At 46.5% G+C, this 19707-nt stretch overlaps 1 protein-coding gene across 2 annotated transcripts in view; it reads right to left on the bottom strand.

The window, feature by feature from the left end:
• Positions 1-19707, bottom strand: part of NOC4L (nucleolar complex associated 4 homolog) — a 111416-nt gene that overhangs the window by 26473 nt on the left and 65236 nt on the right. For both annotated transcript variants that reach the window (XM_063964676.1, XM_063964677.1), the window contains exons 6-10: positions 10265-10364; positions 8368-8402; positions 741-791; positions 184-295; positions 21-81 (exon numbers count right to left, since the gene is read on the bottom strand). In XM_063964676.1, coding sequence (XP_063820746.1) covers positions 21-81; positions 184-295; positions 741-791; positions 8368-8402; positions 10265-10364 — 359 coding nt within the window. The remainder of the gene's footprint in view (positions 1-20; positions 82-183; positions 296-740; positions 792-8367; positions 8403-10264; positions 10365-19707) is intronic.

Below are 19707 nucleotides of genomic sequence, written 5' to 3'. Positions count from 1 at the left end.
GCATTCATCCCATTACTTACAGATTGTGCTGATGAATGAGAACAAACAGCCCATTTAGTGCAAGAAGGCTTATGGCTCCACCTAAGCACAGCAGGAAAAGACAGCAATTTGTTACAGATGTCAAGAGGTTGCCAGCAGGAAAACGTAGATACACAAACACTTACAAATCTTATTTCTGCTTACCCACATCATAGGCTGCTGTAAGGAAGTCTATCATTAGAGTGGGCTTGCTCATGTGTGGTAATATAGACTCATGCAGGATTAAAAGCACCTTTTTGTACAGACTGACTGGGAGCTGGAAAGGTGAAACATGTGTCAGTTCTAATAAGTATTTGAGAATTAAATTATTTTTATCATTAAATAAAAAAAAATAAAAAAAAAGAGAGAGAAGAAAAGAAAAAAAGTGATTGAACAGTATGTGCACCGGGTGGTCTTCAGTTTGCCGGCTGTTGGGATCCCACCCCGGAATCCCGATAGCCGGCATAGCAACACTTTATCTCCCTCTTGGGGGTCCACGACCCCCCTGGAGGGATAATAAATAGCGTGGCGTGCGTAGCGCGCCACCGTGCCCGCAGCGAGCCCGAAAAGGGCTCATTTGCGCTTGCCCAGCTGTCGGTATGCTGGCGGTTGGGATTCCGGCGCCAGTATGCTGGTCGCCGGGAGCCCGGCCCCGGCATACAATACTACACCCATGTGCACCAAGAGAAGTGTATGATCATGTGTAGGCACTGTATATTTACTTTGTGCTTTAAGAAGCTCATCCATACTCTTTCAAATAGTCTTTTGTGTTCCTGAAAAGATAACAATTATTACTTTATGTTAAAAGAAGAGTGAACTAAATATACAATTAAAGAATCCCAGCGCAACTGAGGGTTGTGCCCAATCACACTGCCTAAACCTGCCCAACACAGGTAAAATATACACAAAATACAAAAGAAGACAATTAGATCAAAGGCAACCCAAATTAGAAGAGGAGGTGACCACGTAGTTTTCCAATGTAGTTTTTCTTCCTAATGGTTTCTCTTCCACGGACCATACATGTGAATAAAAAATAGACAAGCCAAAAAATAAGATTTTACTTACCGATAAATCTATTTCTCGGAGTCCGTAGTGGATGCTGGGGTTCCTGAAAGGACCATGGGGAATAGCGGCTCCGCAGGAGACAGGGCACAAAAAGTAAAGCTTTTCCAGATCAGGTGGTGTGCACTGGCTCCTCCCCCTATGACCCTCCTCCAGACTCCAGTTAGGTACTGTGCCCGGACGAGCGTACACAATAAGGGAGGATTTTGAATCCCGGGTAAGACTCATACCAGCCACACCAATCACACCGTACAACTTGTGATCTAAACCCAGTTAACAGTATGATAACAGCGGAGCCTCTGAAAGATGGCTTCCTTCAACAATAACCCGAATTAGTTAACAATAACTATGTACAATTATTGCAGATAAACCGCACTTGGGATGGGCGCCCAGCATCCACTACGGACTCCGAGAAATAGATTTATCGGTAAGTAAAATCTTATTTTCTCTATCGTCCTAGTGGATGCTGGGGTTCCTGAAAGGACCATGGGGATTATACCAAAGCTCCCAAACGGGCGGGAGAGTGCGGATGACTCTGCAGCACCGAATGAGAGAACTCCAGGTCCTCCTTAGCCAGAGTATCAAATTTGTAAAATTTTACAAACGTGTTCTCCCCTGACCACGTAGCTGCTCGGCAAAGTTGTAATGCCGAGACCCCTCGGGCAGCCGCCCAAGATGAGCCCACCTTCCTTGTGGAGTGGGCCTTTACAGATTTAGGCTGTGGCAGGCCTGCCACAGAATGTGCAAGTTGGATTGTGCTACAGATCCAACGAGCAATCGTCTGCTTAGACGCAGGAGCACCCATCTTGTTGGGTGCATACAATATAAACAACGAGTCAGATTTTCTGACTCCAGCTGTCCTTGCAATATATATTTTTAATGCTCTGACAACGTCCAGTAACTTGGAGTCCTCCAAGTCACTTGTAGCCGCAGGCACTACAATAGGCTGGTTCAGATGAAATGCTGACACCACCTTAGGGAGAAAATGCGGACGAGTCCGCAGTTCTGCCCTGTCCGAATGGAAAATCAGATATGGGCTTTTGTAAGATAAAGCTGCCAGTTCTGACACTCTCCTGGCCGAAGCCAGGGCTAGAAGCATGGTCACTTTCCATGTGAGATATTTCAAATCCACCTTCTTTAGTGGTTCAAACCAATGAGATTTTAGAAAGTCCAAAACCACATTGAGATCCCACGGTGCCACTGGAGGCACCACAGGAGGCTGTATATGTAGCACTCCCTTAACAAAGGTCTGGACTTCAGGGACTGAAGCCAATTCTTTTTGAAAGAAAATCGACAGGGCCGAAATTTGAACCTTAATAGATCCCAATTTGAGACCCATAGACAATCCTGATTGCAGGAAATGTAGGAATCGACCCAGTTGAAATTCCTCCGTCGGAGCACTCCGATCTTCGCACCACGCAACATATTTTCGCCAAATTCGGTGATAATGTTGCACGGTTACTTCCTTCCTTGCTTTAATCAAAGTAGGAATGACTTCTTCCGGCATGCCTTTTTCCTTTAGGATCCGGCGTTCAACCGCCATGCCGTCAAACGCAGCCGCGGTAAGTCTTGAAACAGACAGGGACCCTGCTGAAGCAAGTCCCTCCTTAGAGGTAGAGGCCACGGATCTTCCGTGATCATCTCTTGAAGTTCCGGGTACCAAGTCCTTCTTGGCCAATCCGGAACCACTAGTATCGTCCTTACGCCTCTTTGCCGTATAATTCTCAATACTTTTGGTATGAGAGGCAGAGGAGGAAACACATACACCGACTGGTACACCCAAGGCGTTACCAGCGCGTCCACAGCTATTGCCTGCGGATCTCTTGACCTGGCGCAATACCTGTCCAGTTTTTTGTTGAGGCGAGACGCCATCATGTCCACCATTGGTCTTTCCCAACGGGTTACCAGCAAGTGGAAGACTTCTGGATGAAGTCCCCACTCTCCCGGGTGAAGATCGTGTCTGCTGAGGAAGTCTGCTTCCCAGTTGTCCACTCCCGGGATGAACACTGCTGACAGTGCTATCACATGATTCTCTGCCCAGCGAAGAATCCTTGCAGCTTCTGCCATTGCACTCCTGCTTCTTGTGCCGCCCTGTCTGTTCACATGGGCGACTGCCGTGATGTTGTCCGACTGGATCAACACCGGTTTTCCCTGAAGCAGAGGTTCTGCCTGGCTTAGAGCATTGTATATTGCTCTTAGTTCCAGAATGTTTATGTGAAGAGACGTTTCCAGGCTCGTCCATACTCCCTGGAAGTTTCTTCCTTGTGTGACTGCTCCCCAGCCTCTCAGGCTGGCGTCCGTGGTCACCAGGATCCAATCCTGTATGCCGAATCTGCGGCCCTCCAATAGATGAGCACTCTGCAACCACCACAGAAGAGACACCCTTGTCCTTGGAGACAGGGTTATCCGCAGGTGCATCTGAAGATGCGACCCTGACCATTTGTCCAACAGATCCCTTTGGAAAATTCTTGCGTGGAATCTGCCGAATGGAATTGCTTCGTAAGAAGCCACCATTTTTCCCAGGACTCTTGTGCATTGATGTACAGACACCTTTCCTGGTTTTAGGAGGTTCCTGACAAGCTCGGATAACTCCTTGGCTTTTTCCTCCGGGAGAAAAACCTTTTTCTGAACCGTGTCCAGAATCATCCCTAGGAACAGCAGACGAGTTGTCGGCATTAACTGGGATTTTGGAATATTCAGAATCCACCCGTGCTGTTTTAGCACTTCTTGCGACAGTGCTAATCCCATCTCTAGCTGTTCTCTGGACCTTGCCCTTATTAGGAGATCGTCCAAGTATGGGATAATTAATATGCCTTTTCTTCGAAGAAGAATCATCATCTCGGCCATTACCTTTGTAAAGACCCGAGGTGCCGTGGACAATCCGAACGGCAGCGTCTGAAACTGATAGTGACAGTTTTGTACAACGAACCTGAGGTACCCCTGGTGTGAGGGGTAAATTGGAACGTGGAGATACGCATCCTTGATGTCCAAGGATACCATAAAGTCCCCCTCTTCCAGGTTCGCTATCACTGCTCTGAGTGACTCCATCTTGAACTTGAACTTCTTTATGTACAGGTTCAAGGACTTCAGATTTAGAATAGGCCTTACCGAGCCATCCGGCTTCGGTACCACAAAAAGAGTGGAATAATACCCCTTCCCTTGTTGTAGAAGAGGTACTTTGACTATCACCTGCTGAGAGTACAGCTTGTGAATGGCTTCCAAAACCGTCTCCCTTTCGGAGGGGGACGTTGGTAAAGCAGACTTCAGGAAACGGCGAGGTGGATCTGTCTCTAATTCCAACCTGTACCCCTGAGATATTATCTGCAGGATCCAGGGATCTACCTGCGAGTGAGCCCACTGCGCGCTGTAATTTTTGAGACGACCACCCACCGTCCCCGAGTCCGCTTGAGAAGCCCCAGCGTCATGCTGAGGCTTTTGTAGAAGCCGGGGAAGGCTTCTGTTCCTGGGAAGGAGCTGCCTGTTGCTGTCTCTTCCCTCGACCTCTGCCTCGTGGCAGATATGAATAGCCCTTTGCTCTCTTATTTTTAAAGGAACGAAAGGGCTGCGGTTGAAAAGTCGGTGCCTTTTTCTGTTGGGGAGTGACTTGAGGTAGAAAGGTGGATTTCCCGGCTGTAGCCGTGGCCACCAAATCTGATAGACCGACTCCAAATAACTCCTCCCCTTTATACGGCAAAACTTCCATAGGTCGTTTTGAATCCGCATCGCCTGTCCACTGTCGCGTCCATAAAGCTCTTCTGGCCGAAATGGACATAGCACTTACCCGTGATGCCAGTGTGCAGATATCCCTCTGTGCATCACGCATATAAAGAAATGCATCCTTTATTTGTTCTAACGACAGTAAAATATTGTCCCTGTCCAGGGTATCAATATTTTCAATCAGGGACTCTGACCAAACTACCCCAGCACTGCACATCCAGGCAGTCGCTATAGCTGGTCGTAGTATAACACCTGCATGTGTGTATATACTTTTTTGGATATTTTCCATCCTCCTATCTGATGGATCTTTAAGTGCGGCCGTCTCAGGAGAGGGTAACGCCACTTGTTTAGATAAGCGTGTTAGCGCCTTGTCCACCCTAGGAGGTGTTTCCCAGCGCTCCCTAACCTCTGGCGGGAAAGGGTATAATGCCAATAATTTCTTTGAAATTATCAGCTTTTTATCAGGGGCAACCCACGCTTCATTACACACGTCATTTAATTCTTCTGATTCAGGAAAAACTATAGGTAGTTTTTTCACACCCCACATAATACCCTGTTTAGTGGTACCTGTAGTATCAGCTAAATGTAACGCCTCCTTCATTGCCAAAATCATATAACGTGTGGCCCTACTGGAAAATACGGTTGATTCGTCACCGTCACCACTGGAGTCAGTGCCTGTGTCTGGGTCTGTGTCGACCGACTGAGGCAAAGGGCGTTTCACAGCCCCTGACGGTGTTTGAGTCGCCTGGACAGGCACTAATTGATTGTCCGGCCGTCTCATGTCGTCAAACGACTGCTTTAGCGTGTTGACACTATCCCGTAGTTCCATAAATAAAGGCATCCATTCTGGTGTCGACTCCCTAGGGGGTGACATCCTCATATTTGGCAATTGCTCCGCCTCCACACCAATATCGTCCTCATACATGTCGACACACACGTACCGACACACAGCAGACACACAGGGAATGCTCCTAACGAAGACAGGACCCACTAGCCCTTTGGGGAGACAGAGGGAGAGTTTGCCAGCACACACCAAAAGCGCTATATATAACAGGGATAGCCTTATAATAAGTGCTCCCTTATAGCTGCTTTATATATATCAAAATATCGCCATAAATTTGCCCCCCCTCTCTGTTTTACCCTGTTTCTGTAGTGCAGTGCAGGGGAGAGACCTGGGAGCCGTCCTGACCAGCGGAGCTGTGAGAGGAAATGGCGCCGTGTGCTGAGGAGATAGGCCCCGCCCCTTTTCCGGCGGGCTCGTCTCCCGCTATTTAGTGAATCCAGGCAGGGGTTAAATATCTCCATATAGCCTCTGGGGGCTATATGTGAGGTATTTTTAGCCTTTATATAGGTTACATTTGCCTCCCAGGGCGCCCCCCCCCAGCGCCCTGCACCCTCAGTGACTGCGTGTGAAGTGTGCTGAGAGGAAAATGGCGCACAGCTGCAGTGCTGTGCGCTACCTTTAGAAGACTGCAGGAGTCTTCAGCCGCCGATTCTGGACCTCTTCTGACTTCAGCATCTGCAAGGGGGCCGGCGGCGCGGCTCCGGTGACCATCCAGGCTGTACCTGTGATCGTCCCTCTGGAGCTGATGTCCAGTAGCCAAGAAGCCAATCCATCCTGCACGCAGGTGAGTTCACTTCTTCTCCCCTCAGTCCCTCGTTGCAGTGATCCTGTTGCCAGCAGGACTCACTGTAAAATAAAAAACCTAAGCTAAACTTTTTCTAAGCAGCTCTTTAGGAGAGCCACCTAGATTGCACCCTTCTCGGCCGGGCACAAAGATCTAACTGGAGTCTGGAGGAGGGTCATAGGGGGAGGAGCCAGTGCACACCACCTGATCTGGAAAAGCTTTACTTTTTGTGCCCTGTCTCCTGCGGAGCCGCTATTCCCCATGGTCCTTTCAGGAACCCCAGCATCCACTAGGACGATAGAGAAATGTGTAGTACTTTCTTAAAACCAAGGTTTTGCATAATTCATATAGCAGAAGGAGGTGGGAAATAAATAACATCTGGCGTACCAAAACTCACTTGCCGAGTGTGGTCGCCAAATATATAAAAGGTTTCTTTCAAGGCAGACAGGAACCAATAAATCCCAATCACTGAGGGGGCAATTCAGACCTGATCGTAGCAGCAAATTTGTTAGCAGCTGGGCAAAACAATGTGCACTGCAGGTGTGGCAGATAAACATTTGCAGAGTTAGATTTGGGTGGGTTATTTTGTATCTGTGCAGAGTAAATACTGGTTGCTTTATTTTTACACTGCAATTTAGATTTCAGTTTGAACACAAATCTAACTCTCTCTGCACATACTGTATTATATCTGCCCCCTGCAGTGCACATTGTTTTGCCCAACTGCTAACAAATTTGCTGCTACGATCAAGACTGAATTACCCCCTTAATCACAATGGTACGCATACCAAGAAACTCACTGGATCAAGGGTTGTAATATTCTCATAAAGGCATCTTTGAACTTCTGGATCACTCTTTCCAGCAAGGTGAGTTTCCTCCAAGTGCGGTACATAAAATAAATACAATCATACAATGTGTAGTGGTGTCAATGGAACAATCATACATCCTAGTGAGGAAGGTACCACATATACAAAGTGGGCGACCCCTTCACCAATCTGCGTACCTAAAACTCACAAGTGGAGGTGGGAAATACATATAAACGTTTCTTTAAAACGGCACAATTGGACGTACCCAAAACTCACACTCAAGGAGGTTGGTATCCTCATATAAAGGTTTCTTTTTCATAGGATGGTGACAGAACTCATTCCAAATGATGACAAAAAATGTATTCAATGGATATTGAAAAGGACTTTGATATACATTTTTATACATACATATTTTGTGTGTTTCACTATGTGAGAAATAATTTTATCATCATCATTTGGAATGAGATCTGTCACCATCCTTTGAAAAAGAAACCTTTATATGAGGATACCAACCTCCTTGAGTGTGAGTTTTGGGTACGTCCAATTGTGCCGTTTTAAAGAAACGTTTATATGTATTTCCCACCTCCACTTGTGAGTTTTAGGTACGCAGATTGGTGAAGGGGTCGCCCACTTTGTATATGTGGTACCTTCCTCACTAGGATGTATGATTGTTCCATTGACACCACTACACATTGTATGATTGTATTTATTTTATGTACCGCACTTGGAGGAAACTCACCTTGCTGGAAAGAGTGATCCAGAAGTTCAAAGATGCCTTTATGAGAATATTACAATCCTTGATCCAGTGAGATTCCTGGTACGTGTACCATTGTGATTAAGTGCATGTGATTTATTGGTTCCTGTCTGCCTTGAAAGAAACCTTTATATATTTGGCGACCACACTCGACAAGTTAGTTTTGGTACGCCATATGTCATTGATTCCACTTGATTCCCACCCCCTTCTGCTATATGAATTGTGCAAAACCTTGGTTTTAAGAAAGCACTACACATTTTCGTTTTTTCTATTTTTTTTTATTCCCATGTACCTCCTCTTCTAAGATGGGTTGCATTTGATCTAGAAAAAAAAAAAAAAAAAAAAAAAGGAGTAATTGTGTGCTTTATAGTATTATTTGATTTACCTTTAATTTTGATGGTTTCCAGTCATCACAGTTTTCTAAGCGAGAAAAGAAGAGAAGTCAATTACATATATTCCATAGTAGTAAGAACAAGAGATAACTGGAGTCACTTAGCTTTTGTTTCTTGAAACATTTTAGGGGAGGGCAAAAATATAAAATTAAGAATTCTGTTCTTCAACCAGCACATTATACTAATAAGTGACTAGAGCAGATATTCAGAAGCTTGAACTATTATTTGAGTGTGGTATAAAAGATCTACAATGTGTAGGTCGACATGAATTAGATTGACAAGGACAAAAGGTCGACATACAAATAGTCGACACATTTTTTTATTTTTTAGGGTGTAGTCAGAGAACAGAGAACCCAAATTAGTGTGCCATGTCCCCCTTGCATGAGGTTACTATTCCCAATTGTAGTCCACATGGATGGTAAAGAAAAAAAGGTAAAAAAATGCACAAAACACTTAAAAAGTTGTGTAGACCATTGCCATGTCAACCACTTGAACATGTTGACTTTTTGTACCTGTCAACATTTTGTCAGTGTCGACCTAGACATTATCTGTACCTTGGAACCCCTATTATTTCAGGAATCTTCATCTTCAAGGGTGGTTCAATAATTAAGGTCACAAGACGTCATGTGTGTAATGTTCTCTATTTCACTCTAGTTTCCCACCGGACCAGGTAGACCACTGCTTTATCTCACGGCTATTAGAAGCACCTCACCACAGTCATACTGTCCTAACATCAGTTGTAAGATGCAGAAACACGGTCAAACGTGTGATCGGATTTCTGCTTCTAAAGGGCATATCCGCAGCTGAAATGCTTTGCTAACTTGTTAAGGTGTACGGTGATAATAACGTCACGGAAACAGGTTTGGTGCACTGCATTTGATAACAGCGATACAGACGTTCAAGATGAGCAGTGATCTGACCGGTCAAACACGTTCACCACAGGCAGTGCAACAAACCCAGACCTATTTCCATGACATGACGTTATCACTGAACACCTCCCCAAATTAATGATGATGAATTTCAGCTGCTGATGTACCCTTTAGATGTAGAATTCTGATCACACTACACAACTTAATGTTTGACCATTTTTCCATCAGTCCTGCCATCTTACAACTTATGTTGGGACAGTATGACTGCTATGAGGCGCAGACTAATAGCCGTGAGGGGAAGCACTGCTCTACCTGATCTGGCCTGGTTTGAAATTAGAATGAAATAGAGAACATTACACACGTGAGAGGTCTTGTTACCTTACTTGTTGAACCTCCCTTGTAGATGAACATGACTAAAATAATAGTTCTAGCTTCTCAATATCTGTTGTAGTCACTTATCAGCATAATGTGCTGGTTGAAGAACTGAGAATTCTTATTTTATTAAAATGAAATAGAGACCATTACACATGTGAAAGGTCTTGTTAACTTACTTATTGAACCACCCTCATATAATACACACACATCTACCTCTGGCCTTTGGGTTTATGTTTATAACCAGACAAATTGAAGAACATATTACTAGAGAGACTAATGAGCTTTTGTGATAGTACAAGTTAATTTTTGCCCAGTTACAAATAACCAAAAATCCCAGTAAGAAAGTAGATGGATCCATCACACCAAATTCACCTATTATGGAGTGTCAACCTAAGCTAAACCAAAACCGCACAGCAGGACCTCATGTTGTTCAGCAGAAGGTCATCTCACAAACTAAGCATAACGGTAGGTTAAGTTATTCAAGAGGGACAGTTCAATTACAATGCCTAGCAGATACACCAGAGGGAGGAATACGAGGGAAGGTGGTCAGTTCAAGACCCCCTGTATCTCAGAACCAAACTGGGATATAATGGGACAAACTATATAAATGACAGTGTAAATAGAACTGTGTGTAATGTGTTCTTACCTTTCTGTTCTATCAGGAAATTTGCCAATTTATTCTCAATAGGCATATCAATGGATGAAAGGAGGCAAAAAACATTGTTCTGGAAAATGGAGGGTAAAGGCTGAAAAACAGACAAAAAAATGTTTTTTTTTTACTTAAATAGAAGGCTAAATATTCGTTATGGTAAGAACTTACTGTTGATAACGTTATATCTCCTAAGTCCACAGGATAACATTGGGATATGATGACGCGACAGCGGATTTGCACCAATCGGTCAAAGCTTTTCCGGCCTCCCAGCATGCAATGGGCCCGTCCATATATCCCTGCCTCCTTGCTCAGGCAAATCAGTTGTATGCCAAAGCTCAAGGCAGGAGCATCATAGACAGCCATAATCAGGCGATAAGAACACATGCACACCCTTCCGTACAAGAAGGAAGAGGTTAGTGAGTGAAAGGATCCTCAAATCACGGGCGTCAGGGTGGAATTCCTGTGGACTTATGAGAAAAGAGGATTTTGGTACTTACCGATAAATCCATTTCTCTGAATCCTCTAGGGGACACTGGAGCATTTTTATACAGTAGGGGTGTGAGGCTTGCAACCGGAGGTGTGGCACAATCTAAAATTAGCATGGTCTGCACAGCAGTCTCCTCCCCCTTCACATCCCTCCTCCCTCAGTTTGGAAAATTTGACTGAGAGAACAGGACATGATACTATAGCACCTGGCGAGGAACCGAACCGTACATCAGAGCAAACAGCCCCCAAGAAACGCTTACCGAAACAAACTAATGCTGTTTGCACGAACCGTTTGAACAAGAACTTTGAACACCGCAGGGTGACAGCGGGCGTCCAGTGTCCCCTAGAGGATTCAGAGAAATGGATTTATCGGTAAGTACCAAAATCCTCTTTTCTCATAAGTCCACAGGAATTCCACCCTGACGCCCGTGATTTGAGGATCCTTTCACTCACTAACCTCTTCCTTCTTGTACGGAAGGGTGTGCATGTGTTCTTATCGCCTGATTATGGCTGTCTATGATGCTCCTGCCTTGAGCGAGACCCTAGGAAGATGGGACCACGATTGGCTGGTTTACGTGAACCCCTGAAACAACCTTAGGAAGGAAATCCGCTCCTATACGGAATCCCGCCCTAACCTAATGAAAAAGGAAAAGGGGACTTATACACGATAAGGCTCCCAACTCATAAACCCGCCTGGCCGAAGCCAAGGCCAGCAATAATGTGACCTTCCAAGAGAGATATATCAGGTCCATTCTTGTTAACGGCTGAAAATTTGGAGATCTCAAAAATTCCAATACCAAATTTAAGTCCCATAGCGCAACGGGAGGACGAAAAAGGGGAGTTGTATCCTCAGAACCCCCAGTAAAAAGGATTGAACCTCCGGCAAAAAAGCCAACAGCCGTTGAAATATGGAGAGAGACGAATTTGAACCGTCAGAACGCCCAGTCTCAGTCCTACGTCTAGACTGGCCTGAAGGAAAGGTAGAAGTCTGACTAAGTGGAAGTTCGTCGAATTCCACCCACGTTCTTGACTCCAAATTATGTAGCAGTGCAAGGCTGTGACCGGCTTCCTAACGACAAGCCTCGTAGGAATGGCCGTTCTTGGTATACTTCCGTGGCTTAAGATTCGGATTTCATTAGCCACGCCGCTAAACGCAGCCTGTGCAGGTCTGGTGTTGGAACGGTCCCGGAGATAACTGGTTCTCTTTCTGAGGTAACCGCCGGGGATCGTTCGTAGTAACCCTTGCAGGTCTGGGTAACACCTCCTGCGGGGCCAATCTGGTGCGATTAGAATCGCCCACACACGTTCCCGTTTCACGTCTTGCAGAAATCTGGGTATGAGTGGGAAAGGTGGGAAAATGTGTCTTGTAACACCAAGGAAGTGTTAATGCGTCCACTCCTTCTGCTGCTGGATCTCTTGTCCTGGACACCTATCTGGGCACCTGATGGTTTTGCCGAGGCACCAGTAGGTCGACTTGAGGTAGACCCCATCTCCTCACCACCATGTCGAAAATCCGTGGATGTAGGCACCACTCTCCCGGATGCATGTCCAGATGATTTAGACAATCTGCTTCCCAGTTTTCCACACCGGGAATGAACACTGCCGAGAGGATGATGCATCGTTCGTCTGCCCACAACAAGATCTTTGTGGCTTCCTGTAACGCCATCCTGCTCTTTGATCCTCCTTGATGGATTATGTAAGTGGACGTCGTGACATTGTCCGACTGTATCGTTAAGTGTTGACCCATGTCTAGGTCTTCGGTTAAGAGAAGCGCGTTGTAAACCGCTCTCAGCTCGAGAATGTTCATGGCGTCCACCTGAAACTGATGTCCCTCCAGAACAGCCCCCCAGTTTCTGAGACTGGCAGCCGTTGTTAGGATTCTCCAATCCCAAATGCCGAATCCCTTGTCTGATGCGAGATACCTGCGCGACGACCACCAATTTAAGGAGGGTCCTATGCGCGGTGAAAGTCAAAATACTTCGATGTAAAAGCCAGTGTGACCCTGCTCCCTAAGCCCTGAGGTTCATCTGGAATGGTCGGGAATGAAGTCTGCCGTACTGGAGAGTTTCGAAAGACGCCACCATCCTCACGAGAAGGTGCCCCCAGAAGTGTAGAGAAACAGTCTGTGACCTCAGCACCTGAGCCACCAATCTCTGTAGGTCCTTGACCTTATTCTCTTGTAGGAATACTCAATTGTGCCGTGCCCACAATGAGACCAAGGAATTGAATCCATTGAATTGACATGAGGTTGGATTTCTGGAAATTCACAATCCACCATTGTGAAATGTGAAATAGATGAGATGTCTTAACATTCTCGATCAACTGTTCCCGAGAGGATGCTCAGATTAGTAGATCATCTATCTCAATTCTGCAACCCTGGTTGCCATGATCTTCGTAAAGATTAGTGGTCAATGATCGGCCGAACGTCAAAGCCGTGAAGTGGCATTGATCCTTCCCTGTGCGAACTTAAGGAAGCCTGGTGAGGCGCCCATATCGGGATATGTAGATATGCATTCTGTTCATGTATATCACAAATATGCCTTGTTCTAAGCCTGCAATGACCGACTGGATTGATTCCAACTGGAAGCTATAGACCCTTAGCAACCGGTCTAAAACCTTTAAATTGAGTATCGTCCTGCCTGTCCCATCTGGCTTTGTCACGACTAAAAGATCGGAATAGAAACCCATTCCTCTGAGAGGTGGGAACCGGAATAATGACCTCTGACTGTAGCAATTTTTTTATTTTTTTTCATTGCTGTCAGCAGTGCTTTTTCCTGAGGGCACTGCACCCCTGGGAGATTAAGTAGTTTATCCAAAGCTTTGGTGAAGCTTTGGCCCAGATGTCTCAAAAACTTTCCAGACGTGCGCCCACCAAGGGAGACCCCAGGAGGACTAGGGGGCCGTCACGCCACGGTTTTGTCAGCAGTCTGATCCTGCTCTCTGCCCCCACGTACCTGTGTACTGAAAACTCTTCTTCGGGCTCGAAAAGACTGATCTAAATGAATCACACGCTGGTCCCGAATAACCTCTCCTAACCTGTGGAGCGGCTCCGTATAAGGAGTTAGTAGAAGGGTGTACTTCCCTGCTGTAGCGAAATCCACTTGTCCAACTCTGAACCAAAAAGCATCTCACCCCCAAAGGGGCTGGATTCTACAGCCTGCTTGGTGTCAGAGTCTCCGTGCCATTCTCTGAGCCATAAAATCCGTCTAGCCGATATGGCCGATGCGGAGATGCGCAGTTATTTTTCTAAGATCCTTTGAGGTTTGACATAAGTATGAAGCAAATTCTCGAATGCTCCTCCCCCTGTTCCGCCAGTTGGATAATCTCTTCCAAGCTATTTTCTCAATAGTCTGTATAATACGCCCAGACCAAGTTCCCATGGCCTTGTTGATCCAAGCACAGACGATCGCATGTTTCTGTGCTGCACCTGTTGCTACGAAAATGGACTTTAAAGGATGCCTCAGATTAAAAGTTGTTACATTAGGAATTGGTAAAATTGTCCTCTCCGACAACCGTCCTAGGAACGAATCCACTACAGGTGGAGTCTCCCACTTATCCATTACACCCTTAGGTAGGGGATAAGTTACTTGAAACCCCTTTCGGAAATTGAAAGCGTGTGTCAGATTGTTTCCAAGCCTCCTCATTTGAGATTTGAGGGGTATAGGAATGGGAAAACTGCAGAATGCGGCTTTTGGGATTCAAACAATTCAAATTCTACTGGCTCCTTTACTTTTTCTACTTTAAAGTTTAGGATCTTCGTTACCGCTTCAATTAAAGAATCAAGACCAGAGACTGCCGTGTCTTCTCTGTAAAATCGGCGTCTAGGTCAGATTCAATGAACTCACCTAATAGGAAGAGATCTTTTAACTGCCCTGCGCACATTTGTTTCTGCTTGTGCGGGCGGCGTTAACCTGATGAGAAAATCTTCCATCGTCTTTGAGAATCCCGCAGCCTATTTGCTGCTTGCGTGATTCCGCCATCTCCTTGGAGATTCTATTTGTAAGGTTGTGATCTTAGCCATAGCATTGCTCCCAGGTGGAGCGTCCTTGTCTTAGCAGGAGTCGCCCACCCCGTAGCTGCCAACCCGCGTGCCTTTCCTGTTACTTTTCGTACAGACAGAACAGGCCTTGGAGGCTTGGTTGGTGCTTTAGACATGCTGTCTAAACGCCTTACTAGGTAAATACGCAGCGCTTTCCCCCTTTAAACTAGGAAGAGAAAGACTGAGAAATGACGGAAGCGACGGTTCCATTACACCTTTAGGTTTCGGATTTGGCTGGAATTACCATTATATATATATATATATATAAGGATCAGGACAAAAAAAATAAGAATTTACCCACCGGTAATTCTATTTCTCATAGTCCGTAGTGGATGCTGGGGACTCCGTAAGGACCATGGGGATTAGCGGCTCCACAGGAGACTGGGCACAACTATAAAGAAAGCTTTTAGACTACTGGTGTGCACTGGCTCCTCCCACTAAGACCCTCCTCCAGACCTCAGTTAGGATACTGTGCCCAGAAGAGCTGACACAATTAGGAAGGATTTTGAATCCCGGGTAAGACTCATACCAGCCACACCAATCACACCGTATAACTCGTGATACAATACCCAGTTAACAGCATGATAACAACTGAGCCTCTCAACAGATAGCTCAACAATAACCCTTTAGTTAAGCAATAACTATATACAAGTATTGCAGACATTCCGCACTTGGGATGGGCGCCCAGCATCCACTACGGACTATGAGAAATAGAATTACCGGTGAGTAAATTCTTATTTTCTCTAACGTCCTAAGTGGATGCTGGGGACTCCGTAAGGACCATGGGGATTATACCAAAGCTCCCAAACGGGCAGGAGAGTGCGGATGACTCTGCAGCACCGAATGAGAGAACTCAAGGTCCTCCTCAGCCAGGGTATCAAATTTGTAGAATTTTGCAAACGTGTTTGCCCCTGACCAAGTAGCAGCTCGGCAAAGTTGAAGAGCCGAGACCCCTCGGGCAGCCGCCCAAGAAGAGCCCACTTTCCTCGTGGAATGGGCTTTCACTGATTTAGGATGCGGCAGTCCAGCCGCAGAATGTGCAAGCTGAATCGTACTACAGATCCAGCGAGCAATAGTCTGCTTAGAAGCAGGTGCACCCAACTTGTTGTGCGCATACAGGATAAAGAGCGAGTCAGTCTTCCTGACTCCAGCTGTCCTGGAAACATAAATTTTTAGGGCCCTGACTACATCCAACAACTTGGAAGCCTCCAAGTCATTTGTAGCCGCAGGCACCACGATAGGTTGGTTCAGATGAAAAGCTGATACCACTTTGGGGAGAAACTGGGGACGAGTCCTCAATTCTGCCCTATCCATATGGAAAATCAGATAAGGGCTTTTACATGACAAAGCCGCCAATTCTGAAACACGCCTGGCCGAAGCCAAGGCCAACAACATGACCACTTTCCACGTGAGATATTTCAAATCCACGGTTTTCAGTGGCTCAAACCAACGTGACTTTAGGAAATCCAACACCACGTTGAGATCCCAAGGTGCCACTGGAGGCACAAAAGGGGGCTGAATATGCAGCACTCCCTTAACAAATGTCTGAACTTCAGGTAGTGAAGCCAATTCTCTCTGGAAGAAAATCGATAGAGCCGAAATCTGGACCTTAATGGAACCCAATTTAAGGCCCATAGTCACCCCTGACTGTAGGAAGTGCAGGAACCGGCCCAGCTGAAATTCTTCCGTTGGGGCCTTCCTGGCCTCACACCACGCAACATATTTTCGCCATATGCGGTGATAATGGTTTGCGGTTACTTCTTTCCTAGCTTTTATCAGCGTAGGAATGACTTCCTCCGGAATGCCCTTTTCCTTCAGGATCCGGTGTTCAACCGCCATGCCGTCAAACGCAGCCGCGGTAAGTCTTGGAACAGACAGGGCCCCTGCTGCAGCAGGTCCTGTCTGAGCGGTAGAGGCCATGGGTCCTCTGACATCATTTCTTGAAGTTCCGGATACCACGCTCTTCTTGGCCAATCCGGAACAATGAGTATAGTTCTTACTCCTCTTGTCCTTATTATCCTCAGTACCTTTGGTATGAGAGGAAGAGGAGGGAACACATAAACCGATCGGTACACCCACGGTGTTACCAGAGCGTCCACAGCTATCGCCTGCGGGTCTCTCGACCTGGCGCAATATTTTTCTAGCTTTTTGTTTAGGCGGGACGCCATCATGTCCACCTGTGGTTTTTCCCACTGGTTTACAATCATTTGACAGACTTCTGGATGAAGTCCCCACTCTCCCGGGTGGAGGTCGTGCCTGCTGAGGAAGTCTGCTTCCCAGTTGTCCACTCCCGGAATGAACACTGCTGACAGTGCTAACACGTGATTTTCCGCCCATCGGAGAATCCTTGTGGCTTCTGCCATCGCCGTCCTGCTTCTCGTGCCGCCCTGTCGATTTACATGGGCGACCGCCGTGATGTTGTCTGACTGGATCAGTACAGGCTGGTTTTGAAGCAGGGGTTTTGCCTGACTTAGGGCATTATAAAATAAGAATTTACTTACCGATAATTCTATTTCTCGGAGTCCGTAGTGGATGCTGGGGTTCCTGAAAGGACCATGGGGAATAGCGGCTCCGCAGGAGACAGGGCACAAAAAAGTAAAGCTTTTACCAGATCAGGTGGTGTGCACTGGCTCCTCCCCCTATGACCCTCCTCCAGACTCCAGTTAGGTACTGTGCCCGGACGAGCGTACACAATAAGGGAGGCAATTTGAATCCCGGGTAAGACTCATACCAGCCACACCAATCACACCGTACAACTTGTGATCTAAACCCAGTTAACAGTATGATAACAGAAAGAGCCTCTTAAAGATGGCTCCTTAACAATATAACCCGAATTTGTTAACAATAACTATGTACAGTATTGCAGATAATCCGCACTTGGGATGGGCGCCCAGCATCCACTACGGACTCCGAGAAATAGAATTATCGGTAAGTAAATTCTTATTTTCTCTATCGTCCTAAGTGGATGCTGGGGTTCCTGAAAGGACCATGGGGATTATACCAAAGCTCCCAAACGGGCGGGAGAGTGCGGATGACTCTGCAGCACCGAATGAGAGAATTCCAAGTCCTCTTTTGCCAGGGTATCAAATTTGTAGAATTTTACAAACGTGTTTTCCCCCGACCACGTAGCTGCTCGGCAGAATTGTAATGCCGAGACCCCTCGGGCAGCCGCCCAAGATGAGCCCACCTTCCTTGTGGAATGGGCCTTAACAGATTTAGGCTGTGGCAGGCCTGCCACAGAATGAGCAAGTTGAATTGTGTTACAAATCCAACGAGCAATCGTCTGCTTAGAAGCAGGGGCACCCAACTTGTTGGGTGCATATAGTATCAACAGCGAGTCAGATTTTCTGACTTCAGCCGTCCTTGAAATGTATATTTTTAAGGCTCTGACAACGTCCAACAACTTGGAGTCCTCCAAGTCGCCAGTGGCCGCAGGCACCACAATAGGTTGGTTCAGGTGAAACGCTGATACCACCTTAGGGAGAAAATGCGGACGAGTCCTCAGTTCTGCCCTATCCGAATGGAAGATTAGATAAGGGCTTTTATAAGATAAAGCCGCCAATTCAGATACTCTCCTGGCGGAAGCCAGGGCCAGTAACATAGTCACTTTCCATGTGAGATATTTAAAATCCACCTTTTTCAATGGTTCAAACCAATGGGATTTGAGGAAATCTAAAACTACATTTAGATCCCACGGTGCCACCGGAGGCACCACAGGAGGCTGTATATGCAGTACTCCTTTAACAAAAGTCTGTACCTCAGGAACTGAGGCCAATTCTTTTTGGAAGAATATTGACAGGGCCGAAATTTGAACCTTAATAGATCTCAATTTGAGACCCCTAGACAATCCTGATTGTAGGAAATGTAGGAAACGACCCAGTTGAAATTCCTCCGTCGGAACACTCCGATCCTCGCACCACGCGACATATTTTCGCCAAATGCGGTGATAATGTTTCGCGGTGACTTCCTTCCTTGCCTTAATCAAGGTAGGAATGACTTCTTCTGGAATGCCTTTCCCTTTTAGGATCTGGCGTTCAACCGCCATGCCGTCAAACGCAGCCGCGGTAAGTCTTGAAAGAGACAGGGACCCTGTTGTAGCAGGTCCCTTCTCAGAAGTAGAGGGCACGGGTCGTCCGTGACCAACTCTTGAAGTTCCGGGTACCAAGTCCTTCTTGGCCAATCCGGAGCCACTAGTATTTCTTACTCCTCCTCACTGTATAATCTTCAATACCTTTGGTATGAGAGGCAGAGGAGGAAACACATATACTGATTTGTACACCCAAGGTGTTACCAGTGCGTCCACAGCTATTGCCTGTGGATCTCTTGACCTGGCGCAATACTTGTCCAGTTTCTTGTTGAGGCGAGACGCCATCATGTCTACCATTGGTCTTTCCCAACAGTTTATTAGCATGTGGAAGACTTCTGGATGAAGACCCCCCTCTCCCGGGTGTATATCGTGTCTGCTGAGGAAGTCTGCTTCCCAGTTGTCCACGCCCGGGAAGAACACTGCTGACAGTGCTATTACGTGATTCTCCGCCCAGCGAAGAATCTTGGCAGCTTCTGCCATTGCACTCCTGCTTCTTGTGCCGCCCTGTCTGTTTACATGGGCGACCGCCGTGATGTTGTCCGACTGAATCAACACCGGTTTTCCTTGCAGGAGTGGTTCTGTGAATAGACTTTTCCAGGTTCGTCCATACCCCCTGGAAGTTTCTTCCTTGTGTGACTGCTCCCCAACCTCTCAGGCTGGCGTCCGTGGTCACCAGGATCAAATCCTGTATGCCGAATCTGCGGCCCTCCAATAGATGAGCCTTTTGCAACCACCACAGAAGATATACCCTTGTCCTTGGCGACAGGGTTATTCGCAGGTGCATCTGAGGATGCGACCCTGACCATTTTTCCAACAGATCCCTTT

Source organism: Pseudophryne corroboree, chromosome 1 (genome assembly GCF_028390025.1).
Source record: "Pseudophryne corroboree isolate aPseCor3 chromosome 1, aPseCor3.hap2, whole genome shotgun sequence".
NCBI lineage: Eukaryota > Metazoa > Chordata > Amphibia > Anura > Myobatrachidae > Pseudophryne > Pseudophryne corroboree.
The sequence above is the reverse complement of the archived record's forward strand: the minus strand, read 5'-3'. Positions and strand labels throughout refer to the sequence as shown.